This window comes from Ammodytes marinus (genome assembly GCF_949987685.1).
Source record: "Ammodytes marinus genome assembly, chromosome: 16".
NCBI classification, from domain to species: Eukaryota; Metazoa; Chordata; class Actinopteri; order Uranoscopiformes; family Ammodytidae; genus Ammodytes; species Ammodytes marinus.
Window position 1 is genome coordinate 6,622,716 of NC_137220.1, and position 24,047 is coordinate 6,646,762.

Here is a 24,047-nt window from a genome sequence, read left to right on the forward strand (position 1 = left end):
ATAAAGTCGAACAAAAATAAACAAAATGATTAGAAATCTAGAATTAAGATGAACAGGAATTCCCGTCCTTGTGATTAAGTGTTGGCCGTGTGTTCTTTTCTCTTCCCCTGCTCAGTGATGTCATCAGAAAGCGCCAGGGGAGAGCAGATGTAAAAAAAAAAAAAATCCTGCAAAAAAAAAAAAAAAAAAAAAAAGTGTTTTCTGAAAAAGGAAAGGCAATGCTTGGCAACAGTCGCTGATTTAGGCTGCAACTTTTTTTTTTTTTTATGGCATCTCAAGTCAACATACAACAAATAAAAAATCCTCTTTCCCTCCTTAGCAACAGTGGTTCGGAGCAGCATAGATTAAAGGACAGTCTGTGGGATGTGAATTGGAGAAACACACACATGGAAGAAAAATATTATAAAAAGATGGTTGAAGGGGGGGGGGGGGGGGTCCAATGCCCTGGGTGTGGACAGGGGAGCTGGGGGGTTAAGAGGTCATTTAGAGTGGTTTTAAAGGGAGGTCCAAGCCCAAAAAAGGCAGCTGTTATAAGTCATAGTGAAGAAGCTCAGTAAGGCATATAAGCAAAGCGTGGTGGAGGGGTGGTGGCTTTAATATAATATACAAGTCAAGTTCAAAGGTGAGGAGTGGGTCAAACAGTTAAGGAAGAAGGATGGAGATGGAGATGGATGGGCGGACGAGGGACACTGCCCCGCTCCCGTTTTACTGGCTGTGTGTGTGTGTGTGTGTGTGTGTGTGTGTGTGTGTGTGTGTGTGTGTGTGTGTAGCGAAGGGGTTATCAAAGGGTAAGAAAGGCACCTATATAGAGACACCCCACTTCCCCTTGTCTGCCTCCTCCAGCCCCTCCCCCTCTCCTCTCTCTCCTCCTCGGTCCCTGCGCCCCTCACTGGAGCATGAGCTGCTTGAGGTTATCGTGCAGGATGGTGTCCTTGACGTCGCGAAACACCAGCCGTATGTTCTCAGTGTTGATGGCGGTGGTGAAGTGGTGGTACAGGGGCTTCTGCTGCTGCTCGCGGCGCTTCTTGCGAAAGCACTCGACCAGGTATCGCTGGACGTCCGCCAGGCAGGCCGAGTCGCCCGAGAACTCCCGGAAATAGTCTTTGATGGAGACGCGCTTGACCTTGTCCTCCAGCAGGTCCGTCTTGTTGAGGAAGAGGATGATGGAGACGTTGCTGAAGACGCGGTTGTTGACGATGGTCTCGAAGATGTTGAGCGACTCGCTGAGCCGGTTGGTCTGCCGGTCCTCCATCAACACCTTGAGGGAGGGGGCGGGGGGGGAGGGAGGGAGGGAGGGAGGGGGAGAATGTAGATGGTTGTGTAATTCTGCCTGTTGCTTTGTTTGACTGTTAAGCACAATGGAAGATTTTTGCATTTTTATTTTTAGAATGACTAAAGCCGTCGTACAGCTTTTAAAGATGCACTATGCAGTTTCAGGGGAGGGGGACTTGTTTAGATTTGCAGAGCCGGAAGTAAGGTTACAAAACAGATTTACTTTTCATGTAATTTTTAGTGTTGAATTATTCTATAAGGAAAATTATTTTGAGGCACCTGGAACCAAACGTAAGACTAGAATATGTTTGTAAAAAAATAAAGAAAAGTGGGCCCTGCTGCTGTAAACAACAACAACAACCGTGAAACAGTAACTTTTCTGGAAGCTTTTCTAACTTCAAACAGTGTTCCAGGGATCACATTTTCCTGTGAGGAAAGTTTGTTTATTTAGTTATGAGAATAGACCTTAGAAAATGTCCATTTCTCTGACACACCCAAAATTACATAGCGCACCTTTAAACCAAAGGAAGAGGTTAATTTATAACTAAAAATCTTTTGTTCATAGTTTCGAGCAGTTTTTGTTTATTAATCTTCTATCAGACCGACAAGAGTGAACAAAAGGGACGTCCAGCCCTTGTTGCCTCCCTAAAAGGTAGGGCTGGGTATTGTTGAAATAATTATGAGGTCATCAAGAAGATAAAACTTTTACATTCATAGCAGCTTCATCGATGTCTCTCCCAAACTCCTTAAAATGACTGATCACCATCTCTGTAAGGTAACACACTAACTATGCCTACAGATGGAACCAATCCGATCCAATATTGGTATCGGGCTCCAATATAGCTGCAGTCAACTTATAGGATATTGGGACTGACAACTCTGATTTTTATAGCTAAGTGATATAGCACATATTAAAAAATAATTTAGCAGTTAAAAAGTGGAGTTCTGATGTTCTTTTGCATTCAAACAGATCAAAGCAGTTAAGATAAACCTTTATGCATGTTTGTATATTTGTTGCTCTTTTAAATTAAAATGGTTGTGTTGCTTAAGCCTTCCCAACCTTGAAGATAACAACATCACCACCAACAAAGAAATGTATAACAATTATGATCACGGAATTGGATCGTACTTCAAACCCCACGTACAACCCTAGGAAAATATTATAAATAATATATAAATATAATGTAAAAAGGGTAGGTGCAATAAGCAAAGCGCTTCAACCTACACCTTTTTCGGTCAGTTCTTTGTAGTAATGTCAATGTATCAATTCATTAATATATTTTTTTTTTTTCTTCTAAAAAACTCAAAATAAAACATGTGATCGAAATAAAATGAACTAAAACTACAAAACCCCACTTCAAAAAAACGGCACTATCTCTTTAAGGCTATTTCTACCTTGTTCCACCTTTAACCCCCTTTAAAGCCCTGCGTAGCCCCCAGCTCACTCACCTGGTCGTATTCAGAAGAAGAGACGAGAAAGAGGATAGACGTGACCGAGTCGAAACATTCAAACCAGCGCCGCCGCTCCGAGCGCTGCCCGCCCACGTCCACCATCTTGAACGGAACATTCTTAATTTCAAAGTCGTACTCGTGGATCCCCTTGGTGGGTTTTCTGGCCAGGAGGATGTCCTGTTGGTTGGGGAGGTAGTCCTGCAAGCACATTGTCAGACACAGTATGTCATGATGTTTGACAGGTTTTTGGCGTTTTTTTTATCCAAAAGGTCTATATTGAAACTAACACATTCAGAAACGCAGTGCTTAAAAAGGTGCTACGAGGAACTTTTAAATATTTCTGAAACAGTCTCAATTTTCCTCTTGATGATCCTGACCAATAGGAAGCAGGATGATACAGAATAAAGAGTGTGCCGGGAAATGTATTTATCCTTGTTTTTACGATATCTTAAGTGCAATTTCTAATGTCTAATCTTGATGTATTTTGTGCCTCTGTAAAGCACTTTGAATGGCCTTGTGTCCGAATTGTGCTATAGAGATAAACTTGCTTTGCCTTGTTTAGTACAGAAAGTCTACACTGGAAAAACCCAGTATGGAGACATGACCAAGGACAGGAAGACTAAAGTTTCACTTCTCTTTTCAGCAGAGCAGCTGAGTGCTATCACACCCATCTGCCATCCTGCCTGCTAGGGACAACTGTAATGACGGTCTGGGTGGGACTTACCGACTGTCCAAGCTTTTCCAAATTGTCCAGGAAATACTTGACTGACTCCCCCTGAGAGAAAGAGAGACACAGAGAGAGACACAGAGAGAGAGAGAGAGAGAGAGAGAGAGAGAGAGAGAGAGAGATAGTTGGGAATATATAAATGTTACAATACACTGCAGCCCTCAAAATGTATTCTGCTTTTCTTCATTATAATTTTCAATAATATGACCAAGTGAGCATTAACTTATTGAAAAAAGGAATTTGAGTAAACAAGAAGAGTATTTTATTGGCGATTCTGATCAAGATGGAGAAAATCAAAACATGTCCAGAAAACACAAGATTTAAGATCAATGGTTCCTCACAGTGGGAGTGCGTCTATGTTCCCACAGCCCTATGATCTGACATTTATAAGTAATCTAACTTTATAATAGAGAATATTCTGTCTGTGTGTGTGAGTGTCGATCTCACTCCTATTCTAACCTCTCCCTGTCCCCTAACCAACCAGCTGTGATGCCTGAACCTAATCGCCAATTTCAGGACCACCAGGCAGTGGGACCATAGGGATGACCCTCCTCACAGTGTGTGGATGCTGGGTAACACTCTCAACTCACCAGCTGGAACTCTCTGCGCCGGTCGTATGCGTTCTGGATGGCCTGGTCCGCCCACAGGGCCCTGATCGAGGGCAGGAAGTGCTGGAAGACTTTGTGCTCCACCATGCCGTGACCGTGGGCCATCGCCGACCGCGTGTCGAAGGCCATCATGGTGTCGCCGTGCCGCTGGTTAGACGGGTTTCCCCACGGGATGTGGAGCTTCTCTCGAGCGTCCACCAACACTCGAATACCTACAGCGAGAGAGAGACATGTCATTAACTGCATTTAGTGCTAATTTTAAAAAGGTGCTCCGAGGAACTTTCACTAAGTGTTCATTCTAGCACCCCCTTTGGACAAAAGCGGTAGTGTACCCATGACAAAGGCATTAAGACAAACTATAGAAAACTAGCATTCTTTGCACTGATGGTCTCGTTTGCTATTACATGTCATTTATGATCATCAGAGGAAAAATAAGACTGTTTCAGAAATATTTTAAATAATGACTGTGACTTTTGGAAGCACATATTGTTGAGACTTGACCAGGTCTCCCTCCCACACACTGAAGGGGACTTGGGAATACCTAAACACACATTTCTGGCAGTCTAAACAGATAATGGAGACAACATGGTTCCAGCATAAAAAATAAAATAAACATCATGATGAGCCCAGCAGCTTTGGGAAGAATCCCAAGAGAGTGGTGTAAACTTTGAGGCTGTCTAAGTAAAAACCAAAGATCTACCTTTAGCTTGTAGCTGTTTACATGATCAGTAGCAGGCTCGGTTACATCTGTACTAGAGGGAATTATTTTGCAGCCTTTGCGGTACATAGTAGGAAAGAGTGCACATTTTTGCCTTCAAGTAAAGACAAAATATAAGATTAAAAAATAAACAGTAAAATCAAATGTTTCACCGGAACTTTGACAGGTTAATGGGAAGTATCATGAATATAAATATTAACTTCCTCGTCAAAATCAGTGAATATCTGCTCACAATTTGCTACCTGTCTCTATACTGTGTGCATGCTGAAAAAAAATCCAGTTTTGGACCCCCTTTGTTTACATATCCGTTTACAGAGCCTAGGCTGTGTATTAACACCACCCTTTTCAGCGCAAACACAGTACGGACAGGTAGCAAATTGTGTGGGGATATTCACAGATTTCGAAAAAAAAAAAAAAAAGAGTTTGACAACAAGCATTCTCTAGAAACACAAGCTGGCCATCTAGCCCTAGCCGCTCAAAGCCTTCTGTGTCAGGCAGGAAATGCATAACTGGGACCAGCAGCTGTAACAGACCATACTGCCCCTGACGTTAGGGCCGTTTACCAGAGCCTCTTATCTCTTAGCGTTAACTCTTATCTGGTAAAGCCATCATCTCAGGCATCTACAGGTGACGTCAGCCATAGTCGTCAAATTATGAGTCATCTTCTTCAAACTTGATGGAGATCAGTTCGGCTAATGCTGCTGACAGGAGGAAAAGCTACTCTGCACAGACAGTGACTGACTACCTTTACATGACAGCATATTCTGATTATGGTCCACACTCCACAATATTCCAAATAAGGCGTTTACATGCGCAGTAGCTATGGCCTTGGGGTTATTCCTGGTTACATGTCAATCAGTATATTCTGAATATTCTGTCTATAAAATCCTGCGGCAAAAGCGTCATGGTGCCTTCATGTCATTATCGTTGTCTTTGCATTGTTTTAACAGCCAAAAATGACACCGCTTCATAAAGGAGCATTGTGGCATGTTTACACACTTAAGTTTAACAGCCATAAACCAGAGCATGGGTCGAAAACTGACGCACATGCAGAGAGGTGTAACAAATCTATCTTCCGCTCATTGTGTGAAAAAAACAACCTGCAAAGTCTGCAACGGCTGGATTAAAATATACCTGAGGGAGCAGCCGAAGACAACAAGAAGCAACAACGATTTTAGAGACCAAGAAAGACTTCACACTTGTAGCTCAAAGGCCACTCTTTCTTTCCTGAATGCTGTGTAAATGCTCACACTGTCACCAGTATGCTGGCTCTGCCTGGTCCAGTGTAAATGCATTAAGCTTGCATATGGTTGTGCTGTCTTTCAGTCAATATGCAGGAATGGCTGTGTAAAGGGGGCTACTAGTGTTGTATTCCTATTCCCTCCTGGCTTTTCTGTGACTAGTTTTCATGGACACTATTCATTATATGATGGGCAAGATGAGTGCACTAGTCTTCAAATTCTAATCTTTTTCACTTTTATGTCCTCCACAAGTCAACTTGTTTTTTATATAGTTGCACATAGACAGTTGAACAGACATGAATAGAAATAATTACATAGAGACAATGAACGAGTGTAGCTGTGTGTCATCTTCCTTCATCCCCACACTACACAATGTGCCTTGAATGTACTTGAAGCGTTGCCAGGCTATAGCCTCTGGGATAGAAAGTCCCTTTGTGCCCATACTGAAGCAGCTAGCAGCATACTGATCACCATAGGTTGGCACGTTTTTCCTTTTGCTGTTACAGTCCACAAGTGAAAGTTAGCCATAGTGCAGGGCAGTCTGTGGTCTGGTAAACCCTTAGCACTGCTTCCACTCTTTTAGCTGTTTGTTTGCCAGCAGTTGTGTTTTGGGATTTACAGCTAATAGATTAAGCTTCGTACAAAGACGCACTTTCATGAAAATAATGAGCGAATAAACGGTGGACCACACACTCATACTCTCCTTAAATCCCTAAATTGTGAAATATAATTGCGGGTTCACGACCTCACTGCTGCATGGTTTGCATTTTTTAAAGTTGCATTACTGAAACCTGTCAGGAATGCATTTAATTACAGGTTGGTATAGTTTCATAAATAAAAAAGTATGTCAGATACATATTACCATTTTGTTGAGATACTGTGACATGATCGCAGACGAAGATGTGGAATGCAAAGCGGAAAAGATTACGTTTATCTTTACTATTATGTTTCATGCACTTTGTAACAGTGCTAAGAACAGTGCTATATAAATAAAGGTTAAATATATTGCTGGAGGTTTAAGGTTTGCCCGGCGGCCTCCTGTCTCTGTTAGATCCAGAAGTCATGTATTAAACAAAGGATGAAGAATTACAAACTTAGAGGCAGCCAGTTCATAACAACTATCTGTTTCTACTCTCTCTAATCACACACATGTCAGGATCTTTCTCTAGCTCAGCCTGACTGCACACACACACACACACACACACACACACACACACACACACACACACACACACACACACACACACACACACACACACACACACACACACACACACACACACACACACACACACACACACACACACACACACACACACACACACACACACACACACAGATCATTTACTGTGGTGACAGATTTTTAATATGAAGAGGTGACAGTACTAGAAGGTCAAGATTTAGCTGCTGCGGCTTCACTATGGTAGTGCCGTTGCAACCTCAATTAAAAGGTGCAATATGCAGTTTCAGAGGAGGGGGATTGGTTTACATTTGCAGAGCCTGCAGTTTCTCGACATGTAATTCTTAGTATTGAAATTATTTTGAGGAACCTGGAACCAAACGTAGGAACAGAATTTGTTTATAACAGTGAAACAGTTAACTTTTCAGGAAGCTTTCTAATGTTTACGTTTATTCAAAAACGTGGGCACGCATCTCTATGAAAATAGAAATAATAATAAAAATGTTGTGTGTGTGTGTGTGTGTGTGTGTGTGTGTGTGTGGCCAGTGGGCAAGTTATGTCATCTGTGTAACACCCACTGTACCGCGGCAAACCCTGTGAATGTCAAATCATTCAATATTTGGCTCTGTTAACCAACCAGCCTATAGGAGGGTTGGCAAGAGCTCTTCCGTTACTCTGAGCTCTGTCTCTCTGCCTGTCACCATGCAGTGTGTGACACAAAGAGAAAGCTCTCCCAGTCTGCCAGCAGAGCCCACACACACACACACACACACACACACACACACACACACACACACACACACACACACACACACACACACACACACACACACACACACACACACACACACACACACACACACACACACACACACACACACACACACACACACACACACACACACACACACACACACACACACACACAGACAGTCCGGCTGTCCTAACTCAAAAGGCACTTAAAAAAAACACTGTAGCGGTAATAACAGAACGTGAAACAGTATTATTTCTCGTGGCAGGGCATCACTTCCTAGTAACATGGACAGTACACCGTGCAACACTGTAACACTTCAGATGATCCGTTGCTTCTGTGACAGGCTAGGCTACAGCTCAATATTAGCAAAAAAAATAAACAACCAAAACAATCTCAAACTGCAGGCTGCAAGTAAACTCAAGATGCAACATTATTATATGCTTCAGCAGCAAACCACCTCCACAGATAAGCTACACATGGGAAGAGATGACTTGTATGTCTCCTATACACTTTGCACCAGACTGGTTGAGGGTGTTGTGTTAATGTGTCAACGTTAAAGGAAAAGGCTCGAGCAGTGCTATAGTTTAGAGGACTGCCCGTGTTGTTTAAAAGGTGATGGGCAAGTTTATAGTAAACAAGCTCATTTTCAAAAAGGATTCTGGTGTCATGTTCTCAGAGTGGCGTGTTTGGATGCTAACAGCAGTCAGTCAGTCACGAGGAAAACAACAGAGGGACAATGTCAAACCACTACTTGAGGGACTTCACATTAAGAAAATAGTAAAGTATTCATATCGTGGAGGCTATGAACAATCACATTGAAACCATGACGACACGGCACGCGCCACCTTCCTCTTTGGTATCACCGTGTTGTAGTAGACCAACACAAATAACATGGGCGTTTCTTGGTCGCTTAACCCAGCTAACCACACTAGCTTCGTCGAGCACATAAAAGTGAGAGCCCCCCTCCTATCGGCTCAGCTAGCACTAGCATGGCCACCAACTTCCCCACCACCAAGTGACCCGTACAGACATCAAAACAAGCCAGTTCCAACACACAATGAAATACAATTATCACCAAGCGTAGTCTTACCTTTTATTACATTACTAAAAATCGTGGCTCTGAATTCTTCTTTGGCCTTCTGATCGAAGTCCTGCCCATGGATAATGCGCATCTGCTTGAGGAAAGTGGACTTGCCGCTCTCGCCCGCTCCAAGTAATAAGATCTTAACTAGCCTTTTAACATACGTCTTATCTCGATAGATACACTTGTCTATCTCTTTAGATTTCCTCAGTTGCTCTGCCTCGCCGCTCGTGAGTAGACAGTTAGGGAAACATACAGATAAGAAGGAGCGGGACGGCAGGAAGTCCGCCATCTTTGAAACAACTTCATCAATACAGACAGCGCTGAGCTCACAACCCCAGTCCGCTGGTGCATTCATGTGTCGTAGGAAATCCACTAAAATGTAACTTCCTCCTCAATTTCCACCGGTGTTTTTACTTCAAATGTTTTAAGTTAGTAGCATATATAACAAACTGAATGGAGACTTTCAGATTTAGCCTAAAATAATTTTAAATCTCAGATATCCATTGGCAAATGTTTCGTTAAGGTGAAAGGCAAATTTCAACAACAAACTGAATTTTGACCACACCATTAACACGACAGAAACAACCAAAGGAATTGACAATTTTCCCTTTTTTCTGCATTTGCTTTTTTCATTTTATGCAGGCCTAGGCTATATTCTTGTATATTGTTTAAATATATTCAATACAGGTAAAAGGGCACCACACACACACACACACACACAGAAACAGATAATGCAATTAAACTTCATGAAAACATTCACAAAGAGATATATAATATATTAAGACGTGTGTTTGTGTGTGTGTGTGTGTGTGTGTGTGTGTGTGTGTGTGTGTGTGTGTGTGTGTGTGTGTGTGTGTGTGTGTGTCTCTGAATAACACACGGACAGAGAACAACAATTAAGCTAGTTTAGCTTTGATAATATAATTACCAGGTCCCTATAATGTAATTTTAAGCCGGACTATCAAATCATAGTCTACTACGCTCAAACCTTTGAACAAAAACAACATAGTAGTACATAAGACAGAAAAGTCTTAAGTATGAACATTTTAAACTTCATAAAATAAAAATTCCAGACCGCAACTTCTTAGAACATTGAAATCCTTATCATTTTGTGAATTTCCCCCGCCTGGGCTGCACCACAAGATGGCAGTGTTGCACCTAGTTTTGCTATAACAGAGATTGCTCTACCGTTACATTGTTTAAAGCAGTGGTTCTCAATTATTTTCTGTCATGCCCCCCCTAGGGGACAGACTATTACGTAATAGTCGGCACAGCCACATCCCCATATTTTCTTTATATGTCCATGCTCCCCCCCCCCCCCCACATTAGTAACCAGAAACGTCCACCGTGCAGTAGTCTATGATAACCCCACCCACCCTTTTCTTATTGGTCCACGGCCCCGAGATCCGATGGAAAATTTTCCGAGCGACAGCCATGTTGTTTTCCCCGTTAAGCGACAAGATGCCCATAGTAGCCTACAGCCTGAATGTTACATACCCCACTAATTTATCTTAACCACAGCAGTCTATTAATGCCTCGTTTTTAATAACACAACGGATAGGAAGCTACCTGTGCTTTTTTTTAAACGGTTAAACTAAAATAATAGTTTTTATTTGTAGTTTTGCCTGACTGGTGTATAGCTATTAGCTTTGGGACAAGCAACCAGCTTTTGCTCATAACACGCTGTTTATATTCCCCACAGCAGTCTAATAATGACTCGTTTTTAACATGACAAAGGATGGGAAGATATTCCTGTAGAAATCAAACTTTGAAGCTACTGTTTTCACTGGTTTTAATCATGTCAGGTCATGTCAAACTGTTCAAAGTATGGCTTAGCTCCGGTATCGCGAGAGCACGGCAGAGACGGTGGGAGAGCCCCATAGACATATAAAGAAAGCCCGGCAGAGAGGTGGGAGGGGCCAGCCAGATCGCAGGCTGCAGACACAAATATAGGTCATCCTGAGACCAGAGGACAATCAGGGTATAGAGGCTTGCTACAATAAATGATCTGAACGGGTTTTTCAGCAAACATCTAAAAAAATAAGTATTCATTTTCATTTCATTTTCCTTTATTTAACCTCGAAAGATCAATTGAGGGGTGACCCTCTTTTACAATGACGTCGAGTTTGTACATATACACAATATACAATGAGAATACATAACAAGTTTACACACACACACACACACACACAGACAACAACAATTTAAAACATTCAGATCAATTGAATGAGAGACATAATAGCCTAATTAAAACAGTTACAAGTGTAGAGGGGCTGATTCAAAATAATAATTTTAAATTGGTTAACAGTTATGAGTGTATTTATTTTAATTGTATGTTGTAGGCTGTTCCAGGAGTCAGGGGCACTATGGCTAAAAGCGGTTTTACCAAGCTCAGACCGGGCATAGGGGACATATAACATGAGGATGTCAGTTGAGCGGGTTTGATAAAGCCCATCTGAAATAAGCAGCATTTCTGTCAAATATAGTGGTAGCTTTCCAGTCAGAGCTTTATATATAAAAATATGCCAATGTGCATCACGTCTCTCCTTAAGGGAGGACCACCCAACCTTTTCATATAAAACACAATGGTGTGTATCATAAGCATCTCCTGTAATGAATCTCAACGCAGAGTGAAATACAGAGTCTAGGAGTTTAAGGCATGAACGAGATGCATGCCGATAAACCACATCACCGTAATCAAGGACAGACATAAAAACTGCCTCAATAATCCTTTTCCTACTGAACAACGGGAAGGTGGCTTTATTCCTATAAAAATAGCCAATCTTTTGTCGGAGACGACAGACAAGATTTTTTATGTGAAATGTAAAAGAGAGTTTTTCATCTATCCAGATGCCAAGATATTTATATTCAGTGACTCTTTCAATATGAGATCCATTATTTGTGTGAATAATAAGATCATTAAAATGTGTAATTCTTGCTCTGGAAAAGCACATATATTTTGTTTTTTCTATATTAAGGACAAGCCTGAGATCCACTAGACAGTTCTGCAGGGTGTTAAAAGAGCTCTGTAGGTTCTGAACAGATTGTTGCACTGAATCAGAAATGCAATACAGTACAGTGTCGTCAGCATACAAATGGGCATGGCAGTTTTGTAGTGATGAAACAATGTTATTGATGTAAATTGTGAATAGGACTGGACCTAAAATTGAGCCCTGCGGAACACCATTTGTAACTGTTAAAAACTCAGTTTGGTAGCTTCCCAGCTTAACTGACTGCTGTCTATCAGAGAGATAGTCCCTAAACCAGCTACATGTAGAATAATCAAAACCAATTTCATGCAGCCTCTCTAAAAGCAAATGGTGATCTAAAGTATCAAAAGCTTTTGACAGATCAACAAAAAGTGCTGCACAGTGCATTTTTTTATCGATAGCTGTAACAATGTTGTCTAAGACCAAAGTGACAGCAGATATAGTACTGTGGCCTGCCCTAAAACCAGATTGAAATGGACTCAAAATGGAAGCACTGGATAAAAAGGATTTCAACTGAGTATTAATGACTGATTCTAGAATTTTTGCCAGGCATGGGAGTTTGGAAATTGGCCTGTAATTGTTAAGATCACTTTTGTCACCCCCTTTATGTAATGGAATGACGTGAGCTTTTTTCCAGACTTTAGGAACAATACCAGAAGAGATGGAAAGATTAAAAATATGGGTTATTTGTTTTGATATGATAAGTGCAGAGAGATTTATTGAAAATGGGTCCAAATTGTCCTCTCCCATGTACTTCCTGGGGTTGATGGCAAGAAGCGCATCTACAACAATACTTGTTGGGACTAGAACAAGGCTGAAAAGAGGAGTTTTAGAGACAGGTGGTATGCTATTTTTATTTCTCGTGGTGGTAGGCGTAGAAGGCGTAGATACTCCATTGTGAAAGAGTTTACCAGCAGCTATAAAGTGTTTATTGAAAGCTAAACCAATTTCTTTCTGATCATTTAAAATATGATCATTTATTTTTAACTGACTGGGAACAGTGCTAGAATTGTTTTTGTTATAATTCTATAACTATTATAGTATTAGGGACTACTTATGGCGCTTTTCCACCGCATGGTATCAGCTCGACTCGACTCGACTCAACTCGCATTTTTGGCGTTTCCACCGCAATTTCATGGTACCTGGTACCTGCTAGCGGCTGCTTTTTTAGTATCGCCTTGCTCTAGGGTCCAAGCGAGCTGAGTCGAGCTAAAAGGTGACGTCGGCAGACGGCCGGCCGCTGATTGGCCAGAGACTACCGTCTGCCGGCTTCATTCTGTTGATTATTCTCCCCTTGATTCTCAACAACTCTTTTATGTGCATTTTGTCTCGCCGCGTGCAGCCTTCTTTGGCTCGCTTTCATTTGATTTGCATCACAGACCCGATTTTTTTCTCTCCATATATTCGCTAAGCTCACCCAGTTGTGTTGGCTGTTGGGGAAGTTACTTTGAACATACGAGAGGAGACATAGCAGCTAGGCTAAATAGCCTATAGCAGCAAGCTGGGACAGACATGATAGCGAGCGATTACATTACAAGCCTCGGACTGCACTGATTACCTCAATAAAATATTCAGGCTGAGACACGGCTTGCATTTGAAAACACGTATCCTGAAACAAGCACTTAACAGTCAACTTTATCATGCCCGTGTTTACGTGCATAGGGATGTACGTGACGCATCCCTACAGCTGTGTGGCAGTCACACATCAGGACACAAACCCTCCCTTTTAACGGCCCGTAGCAATATTATTCTACTTCTTTTAGCAAACAGATACAAGGGGAGTATTTTCTTAAACACTTCTCATCCGTGTTTTTGGCGGTTGGTTCAGTTAATAGTGCAACAACTGCTCGTAATTTCTGCTTTGCTACTTGACTCCGGAGTTGCGGTGGAAAAGCGCCATTAGACCATATAAAATTGACAGCAAAGTGCATAATATGGGAGCTTTGAAAGCTGATAAACAGTAAAACGTTATTTTGGGTAAATTTACAAGGGATGCAGTATAAGTAAACTTAGTCATGACATTTCATCCTTTAAAAAGATGCTCTGAGGGACTTATAGTTTGTGTTAATTCTTTCACCCCATCTGTACAAAAGTGGTGTAGTGTTTTTACTAAGCCAGCCGTAGTTCCTGGGTGAGCGTACCCATGACAAAAGGCATTAAGAAAAACTATATAAAAATAGCATTTGTTGCACTGATGGTCTCGTTTGTGTTACATGTTATTTATGATCATCAGAGGAAAAATTAGACTTGTTTCAGAAATATTAAAAAGTTCCCCGTAGCACCTTTAAATGATTCACTTGATGCTTGTCTTGTATGTTTTGTTCTAGCACCTTCAAATGTAAAATAAGGATTGATTATTCATTTAAACCAACCCCTAAGGTCTTTGGTGATGTGGTTATAAAGTCCAGTCTTCATATGTAGCGACTTAAACTAAGCACAACAGCTCTTCTTTTATAAACTTTATTGTAGGAGCAAAAATAGGTTATCATCTTACTGTTATTGTTTACATTTACAGCATCCTACACTTTTTTGTAAATAATTAAAAAATAAATAAAATAAAAATCAATTAAAGATATATATAAATGAAGAAGAAAAAGTTATATACATAGATATATACATAAAAGAAAAGGAGGGGGGAGCGTTACAGTTCTGACACTGCATTGTCCATGACTCTCTCTCTCTTTGACAAAAGCTATTTTAAGATAGACACAGACAGGCTGTTCTTTGTCACTGTTGGATGAAAGCAGAGGCTCTTTCCAACCAAAGCTGATTGGTGGATAAGTCCATCCATCCTACCCTGTTTAACGCTCTCCACACAGGGGGGGGAGTATGTTCTGGACTGCTAGCAAAAACACTTCTGTCAGAAACCATACACATAATTGGAATTTTACACACCATTTTTTTTTTACATCTGATTTGATCTTCAATCCTCTGCAAATATGAGGATCAGATCAGCTCGCCCGGACCGGGTGCAACATTTACGGCCGCATATACACTGCATCAAAAAGGTTAGTGGATATCAGTAGTATTATTATTTCAATCCACATAAACTACTGATATTTTATTTGTAAGATAGTACCCTTGAATGAATAAAAAAAAAGATGGACAATTGAAAACATTACATACCTGTATAATCAGTGTTCAAACTAAATTTAAAATATCTGGATTGAACTGACAATTGCAAAAAAAAAATAGAGACCACAGGCTAATTATTTTACCCTGCTCAGAATTAAAAGAAATATATTTAGTTTTTCCTTTTTCTTGTTGTTATTCTAGAGATCTCATTTAGAACATAGTTTTTTTTTATATTACATTTACACGATTTGTTTGCCACCAGAAAAGGCAAAGGGCTCGTTAAAGATCATCTGTAATTCCACTTTAAAGCTAAGAGGCTTTGCTGCTCTGCCGCCCGGCGTTGTTGCAGTCAAATTATATTGTAGATTTTAAAATAGATCACCTGACCTGACCCGCTTCTTAAATCAAGATGTTAAAGGAAAAGTTCATAACATTTTATTTTTAGCTTGTTGCCGCATGTTCATTCACCACGTTAAAAATTGCTCTATATTTTTAAAAGGGGAAGTCATTATTATATCATTTTAGAATCAAATACATACATGAACGTCACATGCACTTCCTGGTTCCCTTCTAGTATGTATTTAGTTTTTAAATGACATAAATATAGAGCGCACCATAACGTGGTAAATAAACTAACAAGCACACAGGAGCGTTTAGTGATGTTGTAAAGTTTATCTTTTGATGAGCTCCCCTTGACTACCAGTGTTTGAGCTATAAGCTAACCTGGATGAGAGACCTTCGCACATTTCTAAATCAAAAATGCGCGCACAGTTACAGGAACGTTTTCTGTTACATTTTCTTGAGCCGGAGAGTGAGGCCAAAAGATAGACATTGAAAAATGTTGAACTATTCCTTTAAATGAAGATGTTAACTCCAAAACAACTAACACATCAAGGCAAAGGACAAAATAGTAAAAGTTTACTGTGTGTACTCAAAAACTTTATGAAAAACTTTGGCATTGTTGTTGCTCAAGCTAACAGGAGCTCACTGTGTAACTATTGAGTGTCTACAGCTTGCGAGAGACAGGGTACAGGATTGGCTAAGTCAAGAGATGCTTTGGAAAAAACACTGTCATGACAAGTGAACACACACACACACACACACACACACACACACACACACACACACACACACACACACACACACACTGGACAACAACTGGAAAATGTGAATTTCTACAAATAGTTTATTTTAAAAGACTTTCCTTTATGTTGTGAAACTGAACTAGTTTATTTGTTTAGCAAAGAAGCTGTTCAAACAATCTGACTTTTCCGGTGTTTAAAATGGCTGGTCCTTCTCTTTTCCTGAACGGTACATGGATATGTGATGTGACTGTATATGTTACAGTTAGTCTGAATGTCCTATTAGTATTGTATGGTTCATATGAATGAATCCTTCTGCTTTCAGGTAGAGGAACTTGTGGTGGAGATGCAAGACCCAAAAAGTGGTGTCAAGGGCTCAGAGCAGAAACTCAAAGTCACTTCCATCCCACATGTCATTACTGGTGAGACACACACACACACACACACACACACACACACACACACACACACACACACACACACACACACACACGTTCATATCTTACATATTATATTCTCCATGTAATCTGCATGCTATCGGGTATAGACCAGAGGTAGCTGTTTTCAGTTAGGGCGACTGTGGCTCAGGTAGTAGAGCGGGTCGGCTGATGATCAAAGGGTTGGAGGTTCGATCCCCACCCTGCCACTTGTGTCATGGTTGTTGTGTCCTTGGGCAAGACACTTCACCCACCTTGCCTCGTGTGAATGTTCGATAGTTAGCCTGCTATCGGTGTATGAATGTGTGTGTGAATGGTAACGTGGGAATGGGAACAGGTCTCCCTTGAAAAAGAGTCTTCGGTCTCAATGGGATTTACCTGTATAAATAAAGGTTACAAAAAAAAAAAAAAAAAAAAAAAAGTTCCTAGAATAAAAATAAATAAGCTGACATTAACTGTTTGAGCATGAATGGAATACATTGTATTGACATTAGTAACCATACTTTTTTAATATACATAATACATCATTTAAGGTGCACTATGTAACTCTGGGTGGTTCAGACAAGTGAGATATTTCTAAGTTGTATTCTCATATCTGAATCAACAAACACTGTATGAAGTTAGAAAGCTTCCTGAAAAGTAACTGTTTCACTGTTGTTGTTTACAGCAGCAGGGCACACAGTTTGGTTTACAAACATATTCTAGTCTTACGTTTGGTTCCAGGTTGCTCATAATAGTTTTGTTTTGATTTATGATATACACTATGTATGTATGTATTGAATTATTCAATATTTAAAAATACATGTAGAGAAAATACATTTCGTAAGATAACTGCAGGCTTTGAAAATGTAAACAAATCCCCCCCTTCCCTGAAACTGCACCTTTACAAGCACTTGCTTAGCAAAGGCACTGCCTTGCTCCTTTAAGCTCCTAAGGCTAAATCAGGATCCCACAATTGGATGAGATCTGAACGGTGCCAAAGTGGCTTTCTAATCTGGTTTAAGACCAGGGAGGGAAAGGTCAACTCTCAGCATGCATACATGCCGGTTATTTGATGGGTTGCTATAAAACTTGGTTCAGACAATCATTGTGCTCAGACTATAAATCTCAATAGTTGGGGGCTTATTGTTTGGGTTGATGACCAAAAGCTTTCCATCAGCCTCAGTTGTGTTTGATACTAATTTGCATATCAGTATTGTCATTGTTAGCATGTCTATAATTGTTCTTGGCACACTGCAGACTCATACAAATTGATGCTTTATATATATAGATAACATAGGCATCAGTTTAGATGACAGAAAATTGTTAATTAGAAATAGTTTGAGGAACAGCAGTTGAGGGCGTATTCAATATGGTTTTGAATCTTTAAAGACCTGAATTGTGCACCTATTGAAAAGGACATTTAGTGGTAAAAACCTGGTTGTATGTTCTTCTTATTAACTGTGCGTGTGCGTGCGTGCGTGTCTCCTCACAGGTAAAGATGTCATTGCGTGGGTTGTCACCAAGATGAAGTGCACTGCAGAAGGTACAACACTCAAATCAAAAAGCAAAGACTTGGTTAGAAATCTCCACACGTCATTGTTGTTCAGAGGAAGCCATGTCTTATATATCTAGCAGTTGTTTATCATTACCTCTTCACTATGTGTGTTCCAGAGGCCCATGTCTTTGGCACCATGCTGGTTGCCTATGGATACATCTACCCCCTTCAGAACCACAGGAAGCTGGTCATGTGCAACGACGACACCCTCTACCGCTTCCAGGTAAAACTAAACCCTCGCTTTGTTTAAGGTTTTATCTTGATGTATTTTCTGACTATCTCTTAAATGCCATTTCTAATGTCTAATCTTGATGTATTCTACACCCTGGTAAAGCACTTTGAATGGCCTTGTGTCTGAATTGTGCTATAGAAATACACTTGCCTTGCTTTACCTTCTGCCTTTAGTTTGGATCAATGTGATAGGCTAATAATGTCTTTCCTAATCTAAAACCTTTTCAGACCCCATACTTCTGGCCTTCACAGAAATATGTTGCAGAGGACAGTGACTATGGTGGGTACAACATGTTAGTAATATATAATATAGAAATATATATAATATAGTATAATGGGGTAACAGGAGAAATCAGGAGCTGCACTGTTTGTCTTTTAGGATGAAACCTGCCCCCTACATTTTTTAAGAAAAACTGATGATCATAAATTACATGTAACAGCAAACGAGACCATCGTACCTACGACCGAATCACAGCAGCGCTGATATAGAGCGACAACATGCTCCATCTCATGTGATATTGCTTAAATATGAAGTAATAATGAAGGTGTATTTTTCAAGTTCAAAAGATCGAGGCTAGTTGAAGCTAAGCTAACACACTCAACAATAAAACAGATATGTGGTTAAAACTGCCCATGATGACGTGTCCACTTTGTACTGTTTACGATAACATTGCGTGAGTGATTAGTAATGATCTTGTTCTGCTCTGACCGTAGCCATTTACCTGGCAAAGAGGAACATCCGTAAGAAAGGAATGCTAGAACCCTATGAACAGGTGGGTGTTCTACTGTTACAATTACTGTCTGTATGTGTATGTGCTGCTCTCATTCAATATAATGTTAAAGGTGCACTATGCAGTTTTGTTTACATTTGTAGAGTTTGCGGTAAGCTTACAAAACATATTTTATCTACAAGTGATTCTTAGTTTTGAATAATTCTGTCATCATAAATCAAAATGGAATTACTTTGGAGGCACCTTGAACCAATCATAAGACTAGAATATGATTGTCAACCAAACTGTGGGCCCTGTTGCTGTAAACAATAACAGTGAAATAGTAACTTTTCAGGAAGCTTTCTAACTTCATACAGTGTTACAGAGATCACATTTTCCCATCACAAAAGGTTGTCTATTCAGTTATGAAAATAGACCTTAGAAAATGTTCACTTCTCTAACACTCCCAAAGCTACATACTGTACCTTTAATGTTTAATCTGTTTTCTCCATAAACATATGCGGAGGGATATATCAAACTTTGCTGCTCCTGTTTGTGTTTGTGTTTTAAACAGGTCCACTACAACCACCTCCATGACTGGCTCAATCACAAGTGGGACTTCATAGTGATGCAAGCCAGCGAGCAGTACAAGTAGGTGAAACCCTTTAGCCAATATATGTAAAAAAAATATACTCTATGGGCTGTGTATCTATAATAAGCATATAATACGTTGGAGAAGTTAGACATTTCTGAAAACCTACACTACGGAGATCAGTATAATTAAAAGGTGCTGTGAGGAACTTTTAAATATTTCTGAAACAGTCTAATTTTTTTCCTCTGAGGATCATTAATTACATGTAACAGCAAATGAGACCATCAGTGCAAAGAATGCCATTTTTATATAGTTTTTCTTAATGCCTTTGTCATGGGTATACGCTCACCCAGGAACTACAGCTGGTGTACTAAAAACACTACCGCTTTTGTCCAAAGAGGGTGCAAGAATTAAGTGAAAGTTCCTCGGAGAACCTTTTTAAGTTCACCACCTTTCAAACTGAGCACGTTAATGAATTAGGTTTCAGTTGATGGTAAATGATTTCCGATTCCTATTCTATTTTGTGTGTGTTTATGTGTTAGGGCTAATAAGGAGAGGAAGAAGCCCGACCGTGTGGTGTTTGACTGCCAGGAGAGGGCTTACTGGATACTGAACAGGCCACCGGTCAGTGTGTGTGTGTGTGTGTGTGTGTGTGTGTGTGTGTGTGTGTTTGCATGTATGTGTGTGTCTGTTGTATAATATGTATTATTCTATATACAACTGATTCTGTGTGTGTCTCATGAACCTGTCCTGTATGTGTCCAGCTTCGTACCCACAGTGCTATGGAACTGGGTCCAGAGCGTCTTATTGACACGTATTCAGATGAGGTAACAGGTCAGTACACACACACACACACACATACACACTGTGCAGGTATGCAGCACACCCACTGTATATTATCCTGGATACTTAGTCATCTTCTTCTTTGGTGCATACTTAACTAGTTGTCCTGTCTCTTTCTCTTTTCAAACAGATCTCCTTTCACTGATGAAGACGTGACTTAAGTGTGATATAGTTTAAATAGTTAACCCAGGTTTTCACGTCATGTAAACTGTATGTTAAATAACTTGTGTTTGGTGTAGTCTTTATTCAGTCTCTCCAGGCAATAGTCATGTCCCAGTGTTTCATAAGTAATGTCAAATCAACCAGACACTACGTTATTTGAGATCACTACAAGATTTGTGAATTGTTTTATTTTTTCCTGCAATACTTTCAAAATAAATCGGTTATGTACTGTAGTAGAAAAGCTTACAAATTGAAAAAGTATCTCCCTGGAGGGACTGTTTTTGTTGTAATTGTACACCTCTCTGTGCTTCAATAATAGTAATTTTCAAATAAGGTTTCTTTAGTTGTGACACCATGGATAGTGTGTTTGTCTGTGGTCAGTCCTCTGTTAGATAAATGCACCTACAGTATATACATTGTGTGTTTTACAATGACCTGAGGAACTCACAGTTCCCATGGTAACACACTTTTGTTTGCTTCCTCTTGTCTCTCAGAAAGTTACCTTTGACCAGTACAGACGCATGGTAAGTCATATTATTTAATAACTTTTATATTTAAAGGTACACACACACACTTATAAACTGTGTTGAGTCTAAAAACATCAACAGTGAACATACCTCATTGAAAGGCACCTTTGTGAAGATGTGGAAGTGGATTATTTCATGTCCTTTCCTTTATGATTATTATTATTTATATTTATTTAATACAGTATGTTATTGATGTATGTATTTTTTATTCCTAGAACATCTTCTACAAACAAGCCATCATGAGCTCAAAGGTGAAATCCAGTGTGTCTATTGGAGCGTAAGTTTTCTCTGCTTTCTTATCTTTCTGGAGCTCAAATCATTTTTTTTTAAATGCAACTAACCTCATCACTACACCACCCAGTTTGAAGCAGTGTGTAAACAGTGGCAGAGTGTTGCCTGGATTCCAGTTTGTCTCATAATAGTTCATTGTTTTCTGTAGACTGGTCAAGTACGTCACGACCTACAAGAACCACGACCCGTTTCTCACTACCTGTCCCCCTAGCAACCCCTGGCAAACTGACAACGACTCCTACTGGACCCTCAACATGAGAAGGTGAGGCCTGGTGCACTGTTACTATGACTGTCTGGCTTCTATGTAGGGCTGTCTGCAATAATGTTCTATGGCTGTCCCCAATAACATTTTTTGGGGGGTTTCGTAACTTCAGTGCGAATCAGCCTGGATTTGTTTTTAATTTTAGTAGTAAATGGTTGTTTAAAGTGTTATGGCACTAATACAAATGCATAAAGATGGGTTTGGATAGTACATGAATCACATAGCTACAGTATATTCCAAACTGTATGTATGTTAATGTCTGTAAACGTTTAAATGTGGATACACTGTTTGTCTCCAGCGTGGAAGTTGCCACTAAGATGCGAGTAGAGCGCTGGTCCTTCAGCCTGTTTGAGCTGCTGAGTGACCTGAGAGGAAGAGACGACTTCAAGGTCTTCCTCAAGAAGGAGTTCAGCGGTAAGACACATGTGTGTGGGTGTGTGTGTGTGTGTGTGTGTGTGTGTGTGTGTGTGTGTGTGTGTGTGTGTGTGTGTGTGTGTGTGTGTGTGTGTATATATGTGTGTGTATATGTGTGTGTGAGTGAGTGATCAAATTTCTGGATTGGTTGTTGCTCTTTTCAACAACAAAAATAAATAAATTGGTCCAAATGCAATTATATTATTTGTGTGTGTGTGTGTGTGTGTGTGTGTGTGTGTGTGTGTGTGTGTGTGTGTGTGTGTGTGTGTGTGTGTGTGTGTGTGTGTGTGTGTGTGTGTGTGTGTGTGTGTGTGAGAGTGGGTGAGTGAGTGAGTGATTGGGTGAGTGTTTCTGGATTGGTTGTTGCTCTTTTCAACAACAAAAATAAATAAGTTGGTCCAAATGCAATTATATTATTTGTGTGTGTGTGTGTGTGTGTGTGTGTGTGTGTGTGTGTGTGTGTGTGTGTGTGTGTGTGTGTGTGTGTGTGTGTGTGTGTGTGTGTGTGTGTGTGTGTGTGTGTGTGTGTAACAGGGGAAAACTTGGCCTTTTGGGAGGCAGCTGAGGAACTCAAGTTGGGCACTGCATCTTCCATGTCAGAAAAAGCGGGGACCATCTTCAAGTAAGAGAAATACATCCAACCACCGACCACTACGAGGACCTTTTAAATGTTAATTAAATGTCTTATTTCTCCCCATGATGATCATAAATGACCTGGAACTGCAAACGAGACCATCAGCGAAAACAATTATATAAGTGTTATAGTTATTATACATGCATTTGCACAGGTCTGATTTCTCCAGGGAATGATTTACGACTTCCTCTTCCCCGTGTGTGTGTGTGTGTATCTGTGTGTGTGTGCTTGCTTGCATGTGTGTGTCTGTGTGTATAGTACCTTCCTAAAGCCCGGTGCGCCCCGTTGGATCAACATTGACGGCAGGACGATGGGTCTGACAGTGAAGGGTCTGGATCATCCTCACCGCTACGTGCTGGAGGCCGCTCAGACACACGTCTTTCTGCTCATGAAGAAGGTCAGTCCATGTCATGTTAAAACAGGCAAAACAACCTTTTTAATCATTGGGACATACTTTTACTTATTTATTTCATCATTACATTGCGTTTTGAACTTGCCTCTTGCTTATATATCCATCACATCCCCTGTTAGTTTTTATACGGAGGCTCCGTCGATGTGACGTCAGTTCAGGTGCGCACTGGATTGGGGGTCAGAATCACCCAAATACCATGCTGATTTCATCACTAAAAATCTCAGCCTGCTGTAGTAGGCATCCAGGAATTTTTTTAGCATGGTAAATCGGACCATAAGAATTGTGACATCCTAAATCTTTTTTTTTTTACCATACTAAATAGCAGAATGTACAGGGATTGGAACCGAGACTCAGTTCCAAGGCCATGACACATGTGGGAAGGGACACAAAATGCCAATAATTATAAATGATTTTATTTGGATAAAGAAGCGAAATTGAAAAGTAAATTCAGAGTCTCCATGTGCTTTTCATTGCTTTACAGGACACTTTCTTCCGTTACCTCAAGTCACCGGTGTACAAAGACAGCCAGAAGAAGGCACTGAATCCTGAGCCTCATAACTTCAGGTTGGTGGCTAAAATGATCTGATCTCAATGTTCACATATATTTACTGTATTACTGCCTGTTGCCAAAGTTGCCTTGTTTGTGTCTCCACGGTAGCCAAGCCCAGCTGGATCAAAACGCAGCCAGCAGAAGCCCAGGGATCCATCCCATGATCCTCTGGCAGCAAGAGGAGGACGAGAAGGCCAAGGTCGCCATCGCCAACAAGCCCGTCGACGTCAAGGCCATGATGAGCAAAATAGACCGGAAGTAG

At 40.5% G+C, this 24,047-nt stretch overlaps 2 protein-coding genes across 2 annotated transcripts; one reads left to right on the plus strand and one right to left on the minus strand.

Annotated features, from left to right (window-relative positions):
- Positions 1-227: 227 nt before the first annotated feature.
- gna13b (guanine nucleotide binding protein (G protein), alpha 13b) lies at positions 228-9,340 on the minus strand. The gene is made up of 5 exons (XM_080043289.1): positions 9,043-9,340; positions 4,042-4,271; positions 3,449-3,499; positions 2,722-2,922; positions 228-1,258 (listed from the first exon to the last, which is right to left on the minus strand). Exons 1-5 carry the CDS (start codon positions 9,323-9,325, stop codon positions 887-889), a joined length of 1,137 nt encoding a protein of 378 aa, XP_079899415.1. The 5' UTR covers positions 9,326-9,340; the 3' UTR covers positions 228-886.
- Positions 9,341-14,965: 5,625 nt separating this feature from the next.
- Positions 14,966-24,047, plus strand: rgs9a (regulator of G protein signaling 9a; the record flags this gene model as incomplete). Its single annotated transcript, XM_080044798.1, has 17 exons — positions 14,966-15,038; positions 16,513-16,605; positions 18,095-18,145; positions 18,274-18,380; positions 18,617-18,668; positions 19,103-19,161; positions 19,673-19,749; positions 20,233-20,314; positions 20,455-20,517; positions 21,190-21,219; positions 21,438-21,499; positions 21,662-21,775; positions 22,074-22,189; positions 22,724-22,811; positions 23,082-23,220; positions 23,717-23,799; positions 23,894-24,047. The coding sequence occupies 17 exons, from the start codon at positions 14,966-14,968 to the stop codon at positions 24,045-24,047; spliced, it is 1,443 nt and encodes a 480-aa protein (XP_079900924.1).